General features: G+C 32.9%; 1 protein-coding gene across 2 annotated transcripts in view; it reads right to left on the reverse strand.

Annotated features, from left to right (window-relative positions):
- Positions 1 to 3,414: 3,414 nt before the first annotated feature.
- zgc:172136 (uncharacterized protein LOC566376 homolog) overlaps positions 3,415 to 20,160 on the reverse strand; it is a 26,921-nt gene continuing 10,175 nt past the window's right edge. Inside the window, exons 4-13 of one of the 2 annotated variants that reach the window (XM_056471107.1) lie at positions 18,537 to 18,613; positions 15,513 to 15,708; positions 14,935 to 15,090; positions 14,360 to 14,425; positions 10,766 to 10,834; positions 10,449 to 10,623; positions 8,749 to 8,979; positions 6,553 to 6,672; positions 4,568 to 4,635; positions 3,415 to 4,485 (exon numbers count right to left, since the gene is read on the reverse strand). In XM_056471107.1, coding sequence (XP_056327082.1) covers positions 4,231 to 4,485; positions 4,568 to 4,635; positions 6,553 to 6,672; positions 8,749 to 8,979; positions 10,449 to 10,623; positions 10,766 to 10,834; positions 14,360 to 14,425; positions 14,935 to 15,090; positions 15,513 to 15,708; positions 18,537 to 18,613 — 1,413 coding nt within the window. In that variant the 3' untranslated portion in view covers positions 3,415 to 4,230. Of the gene's footprint in view, positions 4,486 to 4,567; positions 4,636 to 6,552; positions 6,673 to 8,748; positions 8,980 to 10,448; positions 10,624 to 10,765; positions 10,835 to 14,359; positions 14,426 to 14,934; positions 15,091 to 15,512; positions 15,709 to 18,536; positions 18,617 to 20,160 lie in introns of both variants that reach the window. The other variant, XM_056471105.1, reaches the window with a different exon arrangement.

A 20,160-nucleotide genomic window follows, 5' to 3' on the forward strand; every position in this document is an offset into this window, starting at 1 on the left:
GAATACTTAAATATATTTGTCAAAACAAGAAAAGTCAGTAAAGTATACTTACAGTTGAAGTCAAAATTATTAGCCCCCCTGTTTATTTTTTTTCCCAATTTCTGTTTAATGGAGAGAAGATTTTTTTTCCCTACACATTTCTAAGCATAATAGTTTTAATAACTCATTTCTAATAACTGATTTATCTTTGCCATGATGACAGTAAATAATATTTGACTAGATATTTTTCAAGGCACTTCTATATAGCTTAAAGTGACATTTAAAGGCTTAACTAGGTTAATTAGGTTAACTAGGCGGGTTAGGGCAATTAGGCAAGTTATTGTATAATGATGGTTTGTTCTGTAGACTATTGGAAAATATATAGCTTAAAGGGGCTAATAATTTTGACCTTAAAATGTTTTTTAAAAAATTAAAAACTGCTTTTATTCTTGCCGAAATAAAACAAATAAGACTTTCTCCAGAAGAAAAAGATTATCAGACATACTGTAAAAATTTCCTTGCTCTGTTAAACATCATTTGGGCAATATTTACAAAATAAATACAAAATTCAAAGGGGGGCTAATAATTCTGACTTTAACCATATGCACTTTAATATATGGGAAATACATAAAAGGTATGCTAAACTTTCTTGGTTTAGTTTATAATAACACATAAAAATTATTATTATTATTGCTATTTTTTAGGCAAGTACCCTGTATTATAATACAACAAAATACTTTAAGAGCACATTTACAGTGTTTGGTGCTGCTTTGAACATGCAGTAAAACAGACTAAACACCACCAGGAAAAATGGACAATTCTTGTTTTACAAACTTGAATAAAATGTTGTTTATGCTATTCTTTTTTTATGTTTTGTTCCAAGTCATAAGCATATTTATAGTACATTGTACTTATTGTCTCATTATAAATCCTCAGTGCACCGCACTGGAATTAAAATGAAAAACTACAGATGTTTCGAAGAATGTTCTTGATAACCACAGTTTGCATAGCTTATTATCTGAACACATAAAACAATCTCTCGAAACATCTATTAGACTCTCAGTGGAATAAATAAAGTCATATGGGTTCAGGCTCATTCAGGTTTCGACCTGCTCTAAATTAATTCAACCCATTCATTAAGAAGATTTGAGATAAACGAACAATCCCTTCAGACTTGAATCTAGTCGCAATCAAATCTCGTTCTCTTTCATTTGAGGTGAGATGTTTACAAAAGTTTAAACCTTACACATTGTCAGGAGTTACCAATATTTACAACAATTTCATACTGTGCTAACTGCCCTATGTTCTTTTAATGTGTTCTCTATGCAATGAATTAAAAAACAGCAAATCTTGATGTACTCCAGCTATGTTTATTCATACTATTCGTCTTTCCTTTCACTGAAAGGAATGCACACAGGCATGCTCTTTTAATAGGATGTGTGTTTACAATACAAAAAAATGACACCTGCCATTATGTACAAAACCTCTGATGTGTATTTAGTAATTATCGGAATCAAAAGAGCTCCATGTTTCCTGAAAAAAACAAAAAAACATCTTTATATACAGCAAAGGAGTGTTTGTTCTTTAGCTTCTCAGCTCTGCGGAAACATTCATTCGATAGTATTAGTACTTGCAAAAAATACTTGGAATATTTTGCTTGGCGTTTTTTACTGATTGCTGGTTTGCGCAAGTCCACACATGCTATGTCACTCAGGAACATGAGTATTGTCTGTCTGTACACACTGATGTCTAAAAGCAAGTTTTAAAAAAGTCTTTGTATAAAGGAATACAGGGAATTTAATATTTCATGAGTGCATGATGCATTATCGGGCAGCCTCAGAAGATTGACATTTTCAAGCCTTAGATGTCAACTACTGAATTTTGTATCAAAACTGTTACAGAATGACAAACTAGATGCAATCCAATAAGACACTTGTTTGTCAGCAATAAACCTAAAATGCTTTGTTTTATTGTTTACTCCTAGTGCCGGGCAAAGATTATTTACGATTATTCTAATTGTATACTATAGTTTTCATGTATATAGTCTGACATAATATACTGTTGAAGTCAGAATTATTAGCCCCCCTTTGAATTATTATTATTATTTTTTAAATATTTCTCAAATGATGTTTAACAGAGCAAGGGAATTTTCACAGTATGTCTGATAATATTTTTTCTTCCGAAGAAAGTCTTATTTGTTTTATTTCGGCTAGAATAAAAGCAGTTAAAAAAAAAAAAAGATTTAAGGTTAAAACTATTAGCCTCTTTAAGCTATATTTTTTGTCGATTGTCTACAGAACAAACCATCATTATACAATAACTTGCAAAATTACCCTAACTTGCCTAATTAACCAAATTAAGCCTTTAGATGTCACTTTAAGCTGTATAGAAGGGTCCTAAAAAATATCTAGTCAAATATTATTTACTGTTATCATGGCAAAGATAAAATAAATCAGTTATTAGAAATGAGTTATTAAAACTATTATGTTTAGAAATGTGCTGAAAAAAAATCTTCTCTCCGTTAAACAGAAATTGGGGAAAAAAATAAACGGGGTTAATAATTCAGGGGGGCTAATAATTCTGACTTCACCTGTATGTGTGTGTATTACATATATTTATAATGTATATTTGATATATACACACAGAAAGAGACAAAAAGCTATACAAAACTATTTTGTTACATATACATTTAAATGTGTATATAATTTGTATCATATACACATTTTATATCTAAATAAACATTTTCTCGAATATATGCATGTCTGTGTGTATTTGTATAAACATAATAAATATAAACAGTTCACACACTTAAATTATGTAAAAAAAGAACTTTAATACTGAATGCAATTAATCTTTGCCCAGCACTATTTACTACATAAACTAGTCAAGCATAACCAGATTTGGACCAATGAAAATCCACTGGGCAGGGCTTTTTGTGTTCCTTCTTGTGGTCACGAATGATTAGAAAAAACATATTATCACTAGTTGTTTTTTGCAATACTCCTGGTTAAAACACAAAGTTAGTGCACTGTTCCTTGAAAATATAGCAATAAACAAGTTCCTTTGAAAGTTCATTAACAAAATGAGTGGTATAACCTGTAAAAACACAATGGTTTACATTGTTTTTCTGACAGACAGCATAAGTTGTGTTTGAATGAAACTCCTGATGTAAAATCAGTAAAAAAAAGCAGTTTAATGCGAGGAAGTCAAGAGGAAGTCTTCAGTCTTCACAATGCCTTGAGTACATAGTTTACATTTTTTTACTTATACGTTAATGTTTGTGCATCATTGAATGCACGTCTTTTGAAGTATATTCCAATTGATATAGTAGAAAACGAAGGTTCGTCCTTGTCCAAAAGTTCTGAGAGACAAAAATGTCTTTGTACTCATTTAAAATAGAGCTGCGCACATATTTTAATCTCCTCACAGTCACAGTCTCCTCCTCTTGTTTTTGCTGTCTTCAGTAGTTTGTTGTTGTCATTTTCCATCTCAGTTTCCTTTCAGACTTAAAAAGCACGTCTTATTCGAGTGTTTACACCTTGTTGACAAAGTAGCAGATAAGCTGTACTTGAACTATACATGCAGTCACAAAAATTGAACACTTTATGTGGAACTTTAAGTGAACTTTGGGCTTCAAATTCTGCTTAAAATCAAATTTTGCTAGCTCACATTATCATTCTTAACGTGAATAATTAATACATGCAAGTTAATCCACTGAAAAATGTATTTGTTTTGATAATCTTCAATCAAAGTATGACCATTTGCTTTTGCGTTTGGAGTGGCACTCCTTCTGTTGACGCCATTCTGAGGGTTTCCATAGCAACTGCATATTAATACCATCTCTTACTGTTAGTTTGTGCTTTAGGGAATGATGCGCAAAAGAAAACCCCACCCTCTACTCAATATTCCGTTTCAGTTGGAAGTACATCAACATACTGAAATAAACGTCTCAGCAATGTCCGATTAACGTGGACTTTAAAGTTATCATGCAATCAATCGTATAGATTATTGCATTATTTATTACAAATAATTTATGTCAGAGTCATCTCTTCTCTTTTCTGATGACGGTGTTTACTGGCACAAAGGGGCGGGATCAACCTGTCACTCACATGAGATCGACCAATAGCAATGATCCAACAACCCAATCAACGACGATCTTCCTTGATACGGACCAAATCATGGTCATTCTTTCTTGTTCAGATAAAAATATGTGTCAAAATAGGGAACAAAATACTATCATAACTCCAGATTTTAAAGTACAAGCTCCAGCGGCTGGTTATCATCCAGCCGGGCCAGAGAAAGGCAGTTCGTGGGTCTCTGGACAAAGAGTGAAGTTTCATCTGGACATGGGCTGGTTGGGGAATGTGGGGTGTGCCCAAATGTGTAGCCAATGGAGGTGTTTGGAACTGTCGGCGTTCCCAGCGGAAGAAGAGGAGAAAACTGTCGCACGTCATCCAGGCTCAGATCATAGCAGTCAGATGGGTTCGAAAGCTTCTGATTCAAAACCTGCAATTGGCGATGAGAGTAGTTTAGTGACATGATGAAGAAAGAATGACTAGAGAAATACTGAAGAGGACAGATGACAAACCTGTTTCAGGCCGTCTGGATCACCAAGGTCTATTTGATCTTTACCTGTGACTGAGCTCACTTGCTGACCTGGAAATTAAAGTGGAAATAGAAGTTACAGTAAGTGGGCTCAGGTTTCTATTCTAATTAAAGATTCTATGACAAATATTGACTTGGTGCAAGTCAATAAAAAATGATTTTTTTGCTGTCTTCAGTAGTATGTTGTTCAGTAGTTTGCCTCAGTTTCTTTTCTGACTTAAAAAGAACAACTCATCTGAGTGTTGGCACCTTGTGGTAGCAAATAAACTGTACTTACACTATACATGCAGTCATAAAAACTTCATAAAATTATTCTGTTGATGAAATTCATGTCATTCACAATTTATGTGGACGCTCATGGATGTATAAGAGCTGAACTTTATGAACTTTGGGGTTTAAAGTAATCATTATTAGCTAAATTAGTATTACTGTTCACAGGGGCGAATTCAGTTAATTGGGGGCCCTAAGCAATGACAGCCATGGGGCCCAACAATCCTAATATGCACCATTCATTTATTTTTATTTTGCTGTCTTTTTCTTATATCACCCAATCTTCTTTTCTACATTTGCATATTAATGCAATCTCAACACTTTAAATGATTAATGATTTGTATTTAAAACTAAATCTTTTCCTGATTTGACTCCTGGGCTGCTCCATGATTGGGAGTGGGTGGACACATTTGCATGGTCGTAATAGGGCTTCTCAAAGTTCAGATCCAGACCTTGAGGGTATTCAATTCAGACTCGATTCCATTTTGTATTGCAAGACCATGCATAAAGGATTTAAATTCTGGATTTTATTGAAAAAAACTTGTAAATCAACAGTTAAGTTGGTCGTATTTTTGTTAAAAAAAAAAGTAGAAATAAAATCGAAGGCAAAATATTAAAAGTTTTCCTGCGTGACTCATGTCATGATATCCAGTGATCATACAAGGCTTCACGTGATCGAGCTGACAAATTGTGCATGTGCGTCTGCAGTTCAAAGTTAAATGGGCAGATAAGTATGCGTTTATTTTGCCACAAGCCAGCACAAAATCATTCTGCTTGATTTGTAATGAGACAATTGAAGTTGTAAAGAGTGGAAATGTGAAACCACTATGAAACGTAACACTTTTTGAACGGCAGTATCCACAAAATACAGATATAAGGACTGCAAAACTACAACACCTAAAGTTTTCTTTACACACCTTTTGTATTTTTCACCTTTTACTATTGAGCCTACTTATATTAGTGGTTTTGCCACATTTGCATTGTATTTAATGCATCTTGAATACAAATGCCACTTTATTTAAAGAAAAAGAAATTGTGTTGACTTGTGATGCATGTTATGTAATATACATTTTATAAAAATTCAGATTTGGACCTTTTAATGTAGACATTGGGAGCCCTTGGTGTAATAATTATGTTAATATTGTATTTGTTAGACCCTTACAATAGAAAATATCATGATATATAACTTCTAGAAGCTTCTAGATATTTATTGGGGGCCCGAGATTTCTTGGGGCCCTAAGCGACCGCTTATCTTGCTTATTGGTTAAATCCAGCCCTGACTGTTTATCAGAGCAAGGACTTTTTTTTACTAATTCTAGTAATTTTAGTATTTCCTATTATATTTTTTCTTTTGGAGAAAGTTTTATTTATTTTAGTTTGGTTGGAATAAAAATTATTTCTATAAAAATAAAAAATAAACTTCAATTGACTACAGAACAAACCCGTGTTGTCCAAGAACTTTCCTAAATAACCTAACTTTCCTAATGAACAAATTGCACTTTAATCTCATGCTAGTATCTTCCAAACTAAGTGATAAAATATTTTGCACTGTCAAAAGACAGAAATTGATTAATTTCTAATAACTTGTGCAACAAAGGCAAAAAAAGAGCTGTTCTCACATCAAATAATGAAGATCAGCTGACCTGATATTAAAAATCAAGTGTAAAAATGACCTAAATCAGTAATTTGAGTAATTACCTTTAGAGTCCTCAACTGATTGGATGGTGGGACAGTCGACGGACACGCCCTCCAGTAGCTCAGCCAATCGCAAGAGATCCACAGGGTCGTCCACAGAAACCTCTCCTGGCTCCTGCGAATCTGCATTCAGATTTCATCACTAACTGTTTATCATGGGTTCATCTGTGCTTAACCTTGTCGAAACGTGTTGTGACAAAAACAAAATGTGCCAATGTCTGCTAACGTGACAATTTAGAAGAATGAAAACAATGGCTTGCAAGTTAAGCTGGTTAAGCAAACAGTCTTAAATAACTAGCCATCAACATCTTCGGCTTCAGCTCTGCATTTCCAGCATTGTATATGTGAGGAATCCCAACAATGCCCATCCGTCAGCATGACCATGTGAAAATGATGAGCGTGGAACTTTATACTCTTGCAAAGTAACCGCAAATTATTCAAACTCTGTGCCGATTGAAGTCTAGCAGTCATCAAGTTCAGTTTGGAGAAGTGTTGATTATAAGTATTCTTGGGTTAAAAAAATTATGTGGCTTTTAGCAATTCCTTTTGTTGTGCTATAGTATCACCATATTTCACATTTAATCTTCTTGGTCGACTTTTTTTCTGTCAGTTGGCATGGGTTTTGTATTTCGTTTATGAGCTGATTATTATAGCTTATGCATCTCAGGTTACATTTACACAGAACAATTGTGGAATTATAAAAGTGGGTCCTTTTTTCCTTAGCATTTTTGAAAAGTTTCATGTACAGACAACAATGACTAAATCAAAACTATCCCCACTCACACAGATCTGTGAAACTGACTAAAAAGGCTGATCCAGAATTAGGCAATGTCACTTTATAATAAGGAAGCAATCCTTATCTGTGCACATACACTCATGTAGTTTGCCTCAGTTTTTTATGTAGTCAGCTTATTTTTTTTATTTTGTTAAGCATGCCTACAGACTGAATATGAATTATGTGTATGTATTCACCTATTATGTGAATATATTTATCTGCATACCATTACTGTTTTCCCAAAATCACTTTTAAGGTACAATTTCTAAAAGGCAGGTCAATTTTATTCCAGAAGTGTGTTTCTTATTTTATTTATTTGTTTTTTGGTGTTGTTATGCTGTGTTTGAGCAATGTCAGTATGCTTTATTCTCATTTCAAAAAAAAAATCCTTACATTTAAATATTCGGACAACACTTTTTAACAGTACATTGCATTGAAAATGCACATTTTATTACCTTCATTTATGCACAATCCAAGATTAAAGAGTAAGTAGGAATTTTCCTAAGTAAATGAAGCAGTGGTTCTTGGTAAGTAATAAAATGCAAGCCAATGTCTACAGACACTATGAAATAAATAAATAACTAAATAAAAAAAAAAAAATTAATTCACAACATTTCCTATAATATTGTTTCTACTGGAGAAAAGTTCTTATTTCTTTTAATTTGACTGGAATAAATGCAATTTTAATAAAAAATAATTTTAAAATATTAAGGTCAATATTATTAGAGCCCTTAAGATTCGGTCTACAGAACAAATCATCTGAATACTAGCATCTTGCAAAATAAAAAGTAAAATATTATGTACTGTCATCACAAAAGAAAATTAGAAATTATTATTAGAAATTATTAAATAAAAATATTATGTGTAAAAATGTGGCAAAAAATATGCTCTGTTAAACAGTTCTTGGGAAATATTTGAAAAGAAATTAAAATAATTCCTAATATATAGTCAGAATTATTGTTCTGCCAATTTCTGTTTAACGGAGAGAAGATTTTTTCAACACATTTTTAAACCAATCAGTTTTAATAACTCATTTCTAATAACTGATTTATTTTATCTTTGCCATGATGACAGTAAATAATATTTGACTAGATATTTTTCAAAATACTAGTATTCAGCTTAAAGTGACATTTAAAGGCCTAACTAGGTTAATTAGGCAAGTTAGGGTAATTAAGCAAGTCATTGTATAATGAGGGTTTGCTCTGTAGACAACTGAAATAATAAATTGTCTAAATAGGCTAATGATATTGACCTAAAAATGGCTTTACATTTTTTTAACCTTTACTGTAGCCGAAATAAATCAAATAGAAAAAACCTTTCTACATCATTTGGTAAATATTTGAAAAAGAGAAAAAAAAAACGTACAGGAGGGCTAATAATTTAATAACTGTAAATTTGATATTTTATTTATGTTTGAGCCTCACCTGTCTCCTGCCAATGCTCTTCATGGCTCGGAGCTGTGCTGCTGGTGTTAATGCTGGATTTCTCCTTCTCCTCCACTGAGACCATCTCTACAGAGACGCTGTTCTGTCTGGTGTCCGCCTCGATGCCGGAGCTGCTGGTGGAGTGTCTGGACAGACGAGGACTGCCTTCACTGCACGGCTGGTCCAGGTCCAGCTCATCACTGATGTAAGATTCACGATACCGCTTCTTCTCTGGATACAGAGAGAAAGAAAGAAAAATATATAGAAATAGTCAAAAATAAACTACAATTAAACATACATTTAACGGAAAAAAAATTGAAAAGTACTTCCACAAGGCAAACGGTTTTCAATTTCAAATATTCACTTTTGCAATTTATATTGCAAAGAGTATTATTACCTTATTAATATTAGAATTCAACACAAATTAAAAAACATATTCAATGATGGTGCTGTATGTACATTTTTGACTCTTCTTAAGCATAAAAATATCATAATATGTTTGCAGATATTTAGGAAACTTGCCAAGTGAACATTCTTGTTTATCTGAAAAACAATGCTGAAGTCAGATGTTCTGCTTTGAAAATATCTGTTATGCGCCGGAACGCTGTCTTTGTTTTAGTTCATTTAACCTGCCCAATGCCAGTTTAGGCAATTATATTTCAGCAACCCGGGTTGCCTTGATGGAAAACCGCATTTTTCATTCATTCAGAAAGGCTCTCAAAGCATGCGTCCTTGACCGAAATGCGACCTACGGTGGACAGTAGCAGACTCGGAAATGAGACGCAGATTCAAACTTTGACATGAGGTTAATATTAATATTACGAGCATAAACAATAGGTGAGCAGGTTACATTGTAACCCCGTGTCAAAACAACATGAGCACCTGGAGGAAACCCATGTGAACACGGGGAGAACATGCAAACTCCACACAGAAATGTGACCTTCTTGCTGTGAGGTGATCATGCTATCCACTGCGCCACGGTGACGCCCCTATAGGTGAATTGGTTGAACTAAATTGGCCAGAGTGTATGAGAGTGTGTGTTAATGTGAGAGTGTATGGGTGTTTCCCAGTACTACTAGGTTGTGGCTGGAAGGGCATCCGCTGCGTAAAACATATGCCAGAATAGTTCATTCCGCAGTGGCGACCACTGATAAATAAGGAACTAAGCTGGAGGAAAATTAATGAATGAATAATATAAAAAGATATAATATTGTGTATAGTATATATTCTAATGTTATTATTATTATTAAAATAATATATAAATAACTAACTAAATAAGTAAATTTAATTATTTTATTGCTATCATATATTTTTAAGTTAATATGATTTTTTAAAAATGGGCTTAATCCTGTCAGCGCCAATAGCCTAGTGGTATTGTGCGCCGACATATAGCACTGACGGGCTCACGGCGACCCAAGTTCGATTTCCGGCTCGAGGTCCTTTGTTGATCTATCCCCTCTCTTTGCTCCCAATGCTTTTTCTGTCTGAAATCTCTACTGTCCTATCATATTAAAGGTGAAAACCTCCTAAAAATAATTATTATTATTAAATGTGCCTAATCCTAAAAGTAATTTCACAATTCTAACTCACTAAAGTTCATAAAAATAGGATTTATCATAAAATAACTAAAACATACTAAAGGCCCTTCATTCTCAAAAGTGAATATGAATGATTTGTATATTTTGTGAACACACACACACCCTCAGTCTCCTCCAGCTGACGCAGGTGTTTGAGCGCGGGCTGTAGACTCAGATATAAGCGATGACATGAGCTCAGATGCAGCAGCAAATGACGAGAGCGGAAAGCTGAACCCGTGTAGTAAACCAGCTTCCTCGCTGAGGGCAAACCATCTGGCTGGATCTCAAACTTCTTCCCCTGTGCACAGAAGATGATTTGTAAAAAAAAAAAAAATAGGTGATTTACAGAACAAGCAACCCAAAACCATTTGGATTGTGAGAGAATCAGTGAGGTTTTGTGTGATTAAAATAATGTGACAAATGGTGAGATTAAATAATACCAAGAAAGTGAGTCGGCCCACGTGAAACCAGGGGAAATCATACTGCAGATCACGCACATTGTTCACCTCCTGCAAAATAAAACAAAAACAAGGACATCTGTGAATGGAATTTGTGGGAAAATAAAATGGTTCTAATTTTTGATTTTACTTAATGTTTAAGGATCATTTCTGTCTCGGATTTTATGATTGGTATGTTTAGTACTTTTGAAACTCCCTCCAAAATCTGCTAATTAAAAGTTAATTAAATACTAATTAATTAAATATTTAAAATAATATTTAAATAAATATCTTAGTATTTTTTCTATTTATTTGTTCATTAATTAAAAATTCAGGCCCTTTTATTAATAATAATAATAATAATAATAATAATAATAATAATAATAATAATAATAATAATAATAACTTAAGTTATATTTGTAACATAAAAATATATTCAAATATAAATATAACAATAAAATATAATTAGAATTTTATTTAATTAATAATTATTCAAAATACTTTGGTGTAAGTCATAAGCCATTTTAACTAATGTATAACTAAATATATATTTTCACATACATATCATATGACCAAACATTCCAACTTAACACATCCCACAGTATTTTTATAGAATTGTTATAATTTGTTATTTTATTATAAATTATTTTGTTTAATTACAACAAAACAATTGTCGTACTAACAATCAGTACTCTTAAATGTTTTGTCAGCTATATTTCTGTAACCACATTAATAAACTGAGTAAATATGCATGGAATTGTACAGTTGAAGTCAGAATTATTACACCCCAACGTGTTGTTAAAACGTGTGATGTTAAAAAGGTAAATGTCCTATTATATATACACTATTATATGTCCTATTAGGTAAATGTCCAATTATAAACTTTGACACTGGGGAGGTAGATTGTAAATGTCATTGTAAAATGGCTTTAACGTTATTTGTGAATTTGTAAATATATATTGCAATGGCAAAAATTATTGAGGCCATCTCCGAGTATTGCACGATAAGTCTATATATTGATTACTGTGAGAGGCCTATTATTTGTACTTTGAAACAACCACTTAAACATCCACTTTTCCACACGGAGATCAGTTATAATACAAGCCTGTTTGTCAGTGTGAGAAAAGAATGCAAAATAAATCCAGTTTTGTGTCTAAGCAGAAGTGGAGCCCATGTAAGGCTGGGGTCAGAGACTCAACACTCAGGGTCTTTGATCTTTTAGACACGGGGCTCTTGGTTTAATCCAGCCTCAGACGCAGTAACAGAGGATCAGGGGAAAGGCATGCACTCTAAATCCCTGTTTATGGACTCAAGCATCTAATATATGCATTCCAGTCAGGCCTATCAGGAGAGCTCCATCATTGAGAGAAAACACAGGACTGCACTCAATCACAGCAGGATGCACAACAAACCCACATTTGGAAAAGAAAAGCAACAGTAGTTTAGTGTTTTCATTGAGAGTTAATGATTACAGGTGACACAGCAATAATGATGTAGTCAGTTTGTTATGGCTCTTTTGTTTTTAGTGGCAAGACAATTGAAAAAAAACATTTTAATTTTACCAGGCTGTAATTGAAAGCCAAATGCATTATGGTTTTACTGTGTGTTTTTGATACAATTACAGTTCAATCTAAAGCCAAGCTTGCATGTTTAGTAAAGACACAGCCATGGGAATCATAGTAGCAAGGGAATCTTTATCTTTATCTGTTGATCTTTAGAACATTTATACTATTCCTGAAGAGCTTTTTGACTCAGATCTCAAACCTCTGTTTACAACTCTTACATTTCCAGCTAAGAAATGTATATTACTAATATGGTCTACTTCTCAAATTCTAACTATTTCCATGTGGATTTCTCAGTTGTCAGGCTTTCTTCCTTTGGAAAAATTAACTTATGACCTCAACCACAATCAGGACAAATTCAGGTGACTTTAGAAAACCTCTCCAATCCTTTACTACACAAACTCTTCAAAAAATATATATATATTTTAAGAGAGTTCTGGCTTCTTTTGTTTTGATTTGTTTTATTTTTTGTTCTGTTAACAGATACATTTGTAAATTTTATTAAATTGGCAGCCTTGGGGTTTGTTTATTTGTCTGATTGTCTTTGTTATTTGTACTCTTTGAAAATCCTTAATAAAAAAATTTAAATATTAAATATTTGGGTCAAATCGTGCAAAAATGAAACAACATATTTATTATGCTGTTTAATAATAAGCAATTTCGCTGAATGTTTTCATATTTACATTGTTTAAACATTTCTTCCTGACAGATTAATAAAACCCAGTGGGTTAAATGTGGTTGCATATGTAATGTAAATGTAATGTAATGTGTATACTTTACTTTGAAGTTACTTTTAAAACATAAAATATACCTATAAAAATACTAAATGAACTGCAGCTCTTTTAGTAATTTAATATTCACTGAAAAACATTACAATGGGTTGATCACAGCAGCTTGACATATTCAAAAGATATAAAGAGTTAACCCAAAACTTAAAATTCTCTCATCATTTACTTGTTCCAAACTTGTTTGTCTTTTTTTGACAGAAAGGAAAAAAACTGGATGCCTGTAACCACTGACATCCAAAGTATGAAAAAGCACTGTATTGTTTGGGTGTTCTGTGTCTGAGATATTTAGTCTAAGTGCACATAGTCCAAAGTATGAAGCTGATCAGCCAGTTCCTGACTTGCGATTTCAACTGAGTGTGCCTGAAATGCGAGCGCACGCAAAATGTGCTCTCATAATATGGGCGCGCGCAAAAGACGCGATCTGTAAACGGCCCCATAAGAAGCTATGCTTCTCTTCACATTCAGAAGACACCTTCACTCCCGATCCTGCACAATTTATTTTTAATTTAGAATGTTTAGGCTGAGTTTGGCCGCCGTGTTTTTGGATGCCGGTGTCCTCCTTGGTGACGAGTGTTGTCATAGAATGTTTTCTGTTCAAATGCTTGAACAAGTTGCTGGTCGTGTTAAAAGCAGTCGAAAGCTCTTTAGAGTCTGGCCATAGACTGCATTTCACAACAAGATTTTTGATTTTACGCCAAGTGAAATCAAAGTAATGTCTGTATTTCCACTTGAAGAACAAACCGCGGGACCTTGGTTTAACGTCTCATTCGAAAGATAAAATACAAAGATCTTACAATTAAAATTAATTAAAATTTTGGGGCTAAACTGTGATTTTTAAAGAGACTTTTAATATATCATCAAATGATTTGTGTTTTAAAAAGGCCTGATTAGATTAATTTGTTATATAAACTATTGTTAGACTGAATTACATTTCTGTGGGTGTCTCTGTAAATCAACATAAAAATATATGACAATTATTATTTTATGCTCATGAAACTAGATACTACACTTTTATAATGTTTGATTCAAATATATGGTACATGTGATACTTTACTGGAGACAATAATCTATACTAAAAGAATGAATTAATAAAAACTGATTCATTGTAAAATCAGAATCAAAATCTTAGTTTTTATTACCAGTAAAACAACTCAATTTGTGCAAAACCACAGAACTAGAATATACAAAAACACAGGCATTAAATTCCTACTACAACAATAGGACACACAAATGTGCCGTAAACACACCTGAAACACTTGCATTCCTCTGAGAGTGAGTCCAAGCAGTGCTGAACCCTTCTCTTCTTTCTTGTCCTACAGGAGAGAGGAATAGGCCAATTAATACACATTAATAATAAATTAATAATGTATACATTAAATAATAAATATACAGTCTTTTATTAATATACAATAAATTATTAGCCCTTTTGTGATTTTTTTAAAGTAATTCCACACATTTTTAAACATAATGGTTTTGATAACTAATCTGCAATAACTAAAACCTTTTGTCTTTGCCATGATGATGGTGGTGCATAATATTTTTCTAATTATTTTGCTTGAAGTGCAATTTAAAGACATAACTTAACACTCTCCTTGGTCTCCATTGCTTGGAGAAACAGGCCGTCCCTCCACTATACTTTCAATTTCAGTTGCAATTTTACTCAAACTAGCAAACTGCAGTTCCATTTGTAAACTCACAGATCCCTCACTGCCACATGACGTCACCTTTAACGAAAATATTTCTCCAACCCTCCCTACATTCCACAATCGAGCCTGTCTTGACCTAGAGAAAGCGGCTCTGATAAGCAAGCAGGACCTCTGACCTTCTGCAGGCGATAGAAGGTGACTGGGACGTCCTCCAGACGGCAGGACTCTCTGATGAACAGCAGGACAGCGTCTCGACAGGACATTCCCCACAGCTCCTTATGGACCTTGGGCCCGTGACACAGCAGGTAGTCGATGCCACGCTTTGCTATTATCTGAAAGAGAGCAGACACGGGTCATGCCAGATTACCACATGAGGGAGGGCCAAAAAACATGCTCGATTAGATGAAACAAAAAGTTTAATCAACCCCCCACTGTTTATAAATATATATTAGAATTTGCTGATTGATGTAGTTTGGTGCTACAATTGACGTGGTGGTCTTTCTGGTGAAGCTGGCTGTCCAAGTATTGCTAGTTAGTTTAGTTAGCTAGCTTTGAAAATACAATGGTAACACTTTACACTGAGGTTGAATAAGTTAAGGTTAGTTAATGCATTTACTAACATGAACAAAAATTAAACAATACATTACAGTACTTGTTCACGCTAGTTAATTTTAATACTAGTCTGAACCTAGCTATATTACACTTTTATGACATTTGACCCAAATACATGGTAATCTAATATAGGAGGATGTACCCATGGAGGAAAATATTCTTTGGGCTGGAAATACGTGGCGTGTCCGTGACTCTGCCCCTCTGATGTGTGGTCAGAGTGATCGGCCTGTAGAGCGAATCCTGCCAGCTGGAAATACACTTCCTCCTGCTGTCGGCATTCCGAGCGCAGGACTCGCTCACGGAGGTCATAGTAGTACAGTTTTCTCGCTTTACGCTCACTGAGAACACAGAAAATCACAGAAACAGAAAAATAAACAATATAAACTTGCAATAATTATATATTTTATTATTATTTTATAAACAATAATTGATTTGATGGTTTGTGTTAAATATCTATATGGTTTTACATGTTGACAATAATCAGTTTGATATATTTTTAAATAGTTTTGTGGGAAAACATACCTGTTTTTAGTATTTTTATCCCAATTAGACCAGTTCTAATAATATCAAAAATCAGCTGAAGGTAAGAAATTAATATAATTGTCAATATTACTTATATAGAATAGAATAAAATGAAATAAAATTAAATTAAATAAAAAAATAAAAAAATAAATAAAAAATAAAATAAAATTAAATTAAAACAAATTAAATAAAATTTAATAAAAAATTTAATAAAAATTTTATTCAAATAAAATTTAATTAAATTAAAAAAAATAACAATAATAAATATACAACACTTTCAAAAGTATGAAGTTAATTATACTTTTATTTAATAATGATGCATTGAACTGATCAAAAGTCACATTCAGGATAATGACATTAATAATATATCTATTTGAAATAAATTTTGTACTTTTTAACTTCTATTCATCGAAGAATGCACAACTGTTGTCGTAGGAAATACAACTTTAGTTAATCAGAACTATAATTATATTACCCTAAATCGCTGTATTTGAATCAAATAACTGAGCTTCAGTGAGAAGGAGAGAATAGAATGTTTTTAAGAATTCAGAACAAAGCATATTGATTAAAAACTACATTTTGAGCATTTATTTATAATAAATTTATAAAGTTTATTAGCTTTAAAGTGAACTATCATTTTACTAAAAGCGTGCAAGACTAAATACAGTACGACTAAATGTAGAACGGTTCACTTAAACTTAGTTTACCAGCTGCCTTGAAAATGTGAGTCAACTCAACTTAGAGAGATTAAGATGTTGAGATATTTAACTAAAACTATATTTAAGTTGAAACAAAGAATCTCTCTAAGTTGAGTTGACTTTGAGTTTGTAAGTTTAACCAAGTGAAATGTTTTACAGTGAATGTATTCATTTGTGACCCTGGAGCACAAAACCAGTCATAAGTGTCAATTTTCTGAAATTAAAATTTATAGACAGTATCACCCGAAAGTAAAGTAAATAAGATTTGCATTGATGTATGATATGTTAAAATATTACAATATTTGGCTGAGATACTACTTTTTTAAAATCTGGAATCTGGGAGTTTTAAAAAAGATCTAAATATTGAGGAAAATGCCTTTAAAGTTGTCCAGAATAGTGCTTAGTAATGCATATTACTCATCAGAAATTTAGTTTTTATATATTTACATAAGTAAATGTACAAAATATAGTCATGCAACATGATCTTCGCTTAATAATCTTTCATTTAAAAAATTGAAAATTTTGCCCATACAACATATTTTTGTCTGTTGCCAAAAATATATCTGTCCAACATACACTCTCAGAAAAAAAGGTACAAGGTGGTACAAATAAAGTTCCTTAAGGAACAGTTTTGTCCCTTTGTAAAAGTTGTACCTTAAATGATACAGAAAATACCTCTTATGATACTCTTCTGTACTTTTATTGTACAATTGAAATGAAGGTACAGTACACAGTTGTTCTCATAAAAAAGGTACATAAGTGTTACACAACTCGTTTATTACAATATCTATGAAAATAAATATGACTGGAAATGCAAAGTGATTTATGAATTATTTCTATATTAAAACACGAATCATCATGAATAAAGCATATGCTTAAAAAAACCCATAAACATATATATATATATATATATATATATATATATATATATATATATATATATATATATATATATATATATATATATATATATATATATATATATAAATAATTATTTAGTTCTATAATACAAAACATCTGGTAAAACTAAACTACAGGTATTGTAAACTAAACATTTAAGGCATTTTTAATAAGCATTTTTAAGGCATTTTCTGATAAATACATTTTCATGATTGATATTTGCACCTTTTAGCGCTTGCTTTCCACTATGCATGTGAGCTGGCAAAAGTCTTGCATATGCAAAGTGTTCATGCAGACATTTTAGTATTGTAAAACTAATCAGACATTGTGGATATCTCGTTACAATACTTTTGCCTGATTCTATTTCTATCTTAAAATTAAGTAAATTAAATGAACTTTTAAGTGATTACCAAGGTTTTGTGTGAAAATTGGAGAAAAAAATGTTTTATATTGTACATGGGAGAATGTATTTCTGTAACATTTTTGTGAAAAGTGTTGTGAAATGTTTAGTAAAAATAGATTTTTTGATATATGTTAAAGTATTTTTTATTATTTATTGTAAATGGAAAAGGTGCATTTACACAAAAAGACACTTTTTTTAAAACATCGTAAATTTGGATAAAGCAAAATGCCTTTAAATGGTTCTTGAAGGAACACATTTGACACTGTTAAGGTACTAAGTGTCTTGTCACTGTAGTGGTATCTTCATGGATCAGATTTGTACCTTTGATGAAGGTACAATATCGTATCTGCAGGTTTTAAAAACAGGTGGTTTTGTGGTCCAGGCAGGGACCCAATAAGTAAAGGCTGTCTTCAAAGTCTCCACATGAAATGAAAGTTAAGTTTAGCTTCATTATGAGCAGTTCAATTACGCCACACCCAGATGACGAGGATGAAAACTAGCTCTACTCAATAAAAAAAGCTTTCAAGCCCAGACCACATCACAAGCCCACTCAAAACAGCCTGGATTAAAACTAATGAAGGAAAGAGGCCGAGCCGAGGGTTCCTCCCTTTAAACATTCTGGAATCTCTGGCCTGTTTCTTACCAGATGAGTCTGCCGTTCTCCACATAATACTGGACCTTCAGACAGAGCAGGGGAGGGATGGACCTCCTGTGTGACCCCTGCTGAGAGAAACAACAGGCCTGACTGGGTTACTGTGGCAAACCCCTCATTATCAACTCACTCCCACATCCCGAACCAGCCTACGCTATTAGTGTTTATCTTTACATACTGTAACTGCCCTGATGACCACAGAGAACACGGAGTATGGCAAGCTGTTTTAACACTGTAAAAATATCCGTAAATTAGCATTTTTCAGTATTTTGTGATTCATGTTTTTATTTCCCCCCTATTTATTTATGTTTTGAATTGCATTATGAAACCTTGATCTTTCTTCCAACAACTTTTAATCTTGAAAGTTTAAATTAAAATGATAATATTACATTTTTAATAGTTTGATAGTTTAAAGGTGCTGTGTGTACGTTTGTGACTCTTCCAAAGCATAAAAATACCATAATATGTTTGCAGATATTTAAGAAACATGCTAAGTGAACATTCTTGTTTATCTGAAAAGCAATGTTGACGTCAGATATTCTGCTTTTTAAAACGTGTTTTCCGTGCCAGAACGCTGTCTTTGTTTTGGTTCTTTTAATCCACCTACTGCCACTTTAGCCAATTATATGTCAGCACCCTGGGTTGCTTTGGTGAAAACCACGTATTGCATTCATTCATTCAGAAAGGCTGAAATACGATTTCCAGTGGACAGAAACAGACTCCAAAATGAGACGCAGATTCAGAGTTCCACATGAGGTTATTAATAAGCAAATAATATAAGTATTACAAGCGTAAACCTTAGGTGAGCAGGTTACATTGTAACCCTGTGTCATAACAACACACTACGTGATGAGATTTGCAGTGATAAGCAATTTGGCTGTTTGCACCAGGCGAAACACGACAGAAATTTGAGTACAGCCATTCAGAAGCACAGAATATGCACTCACTCATGAAATGGTAAGGTTTATAATCTAATGAACACATATTAAACCTCTTTAACATTATTAAATGTAGATGCTGAATCACTGATATGTGTTGGTTTGCATTATTTCACAGTTCTAAAGTTCAATTTTAAACGGTTTTCAAGATCTGAGGTGAACTATCTGCTGCTGCTTTCAGTAGTATGGCAATAAATGTCAAGTAAAATGTCATAACTTACATTGTTAGCATTTAACACTGAATTAAGCACATGAGGTGTACCTGAGGTGATCATTGTTTTCTGTTGTTCAGCTGCAAAAAATAGAAGCTGTTTCTAAACTATCATTTCGAGGTGTTGGTTACAACAAAAACTCCTTTGAAATATTCCTTCTTTCACATGCTGTTGCTTTTATTTAGCACACGACTTAAATCAGCCTTTAGCCTCAATCGTCAACCCCACTCCTGTTGGTCAATCTGGCAGCCTGTGCTTGCATTTGTTTTGCTCCAGGAATATTATGCCTAGTTCAACCACTGGGTGTCAAACTTACATACTGCACCTTTAATAGTTTAATAGTTACAAAAACCTTAATACACTGCCAGTACATTTTCTGTTATTTTACAGACTTATTTCTCTAGATATTTCTTTATATATTCATTATCATTATTTCAAACGACTAAAATGTCAATAAAAGTCACT

The sequence above is a fragment of the Danio aesculapii genome, chromosome 13 (genome assembly GCF_903798145.1).
Source record: "Danio aesculapii chromosome 13, fDanAes4.1, whole genome shotgun sequence".
Lineage (NCBI taxonomy): Eukaryota > Metazoa > Chordata > Actinopteri > Cypriniformes > Danionidae > Danio > Danio aesculapii.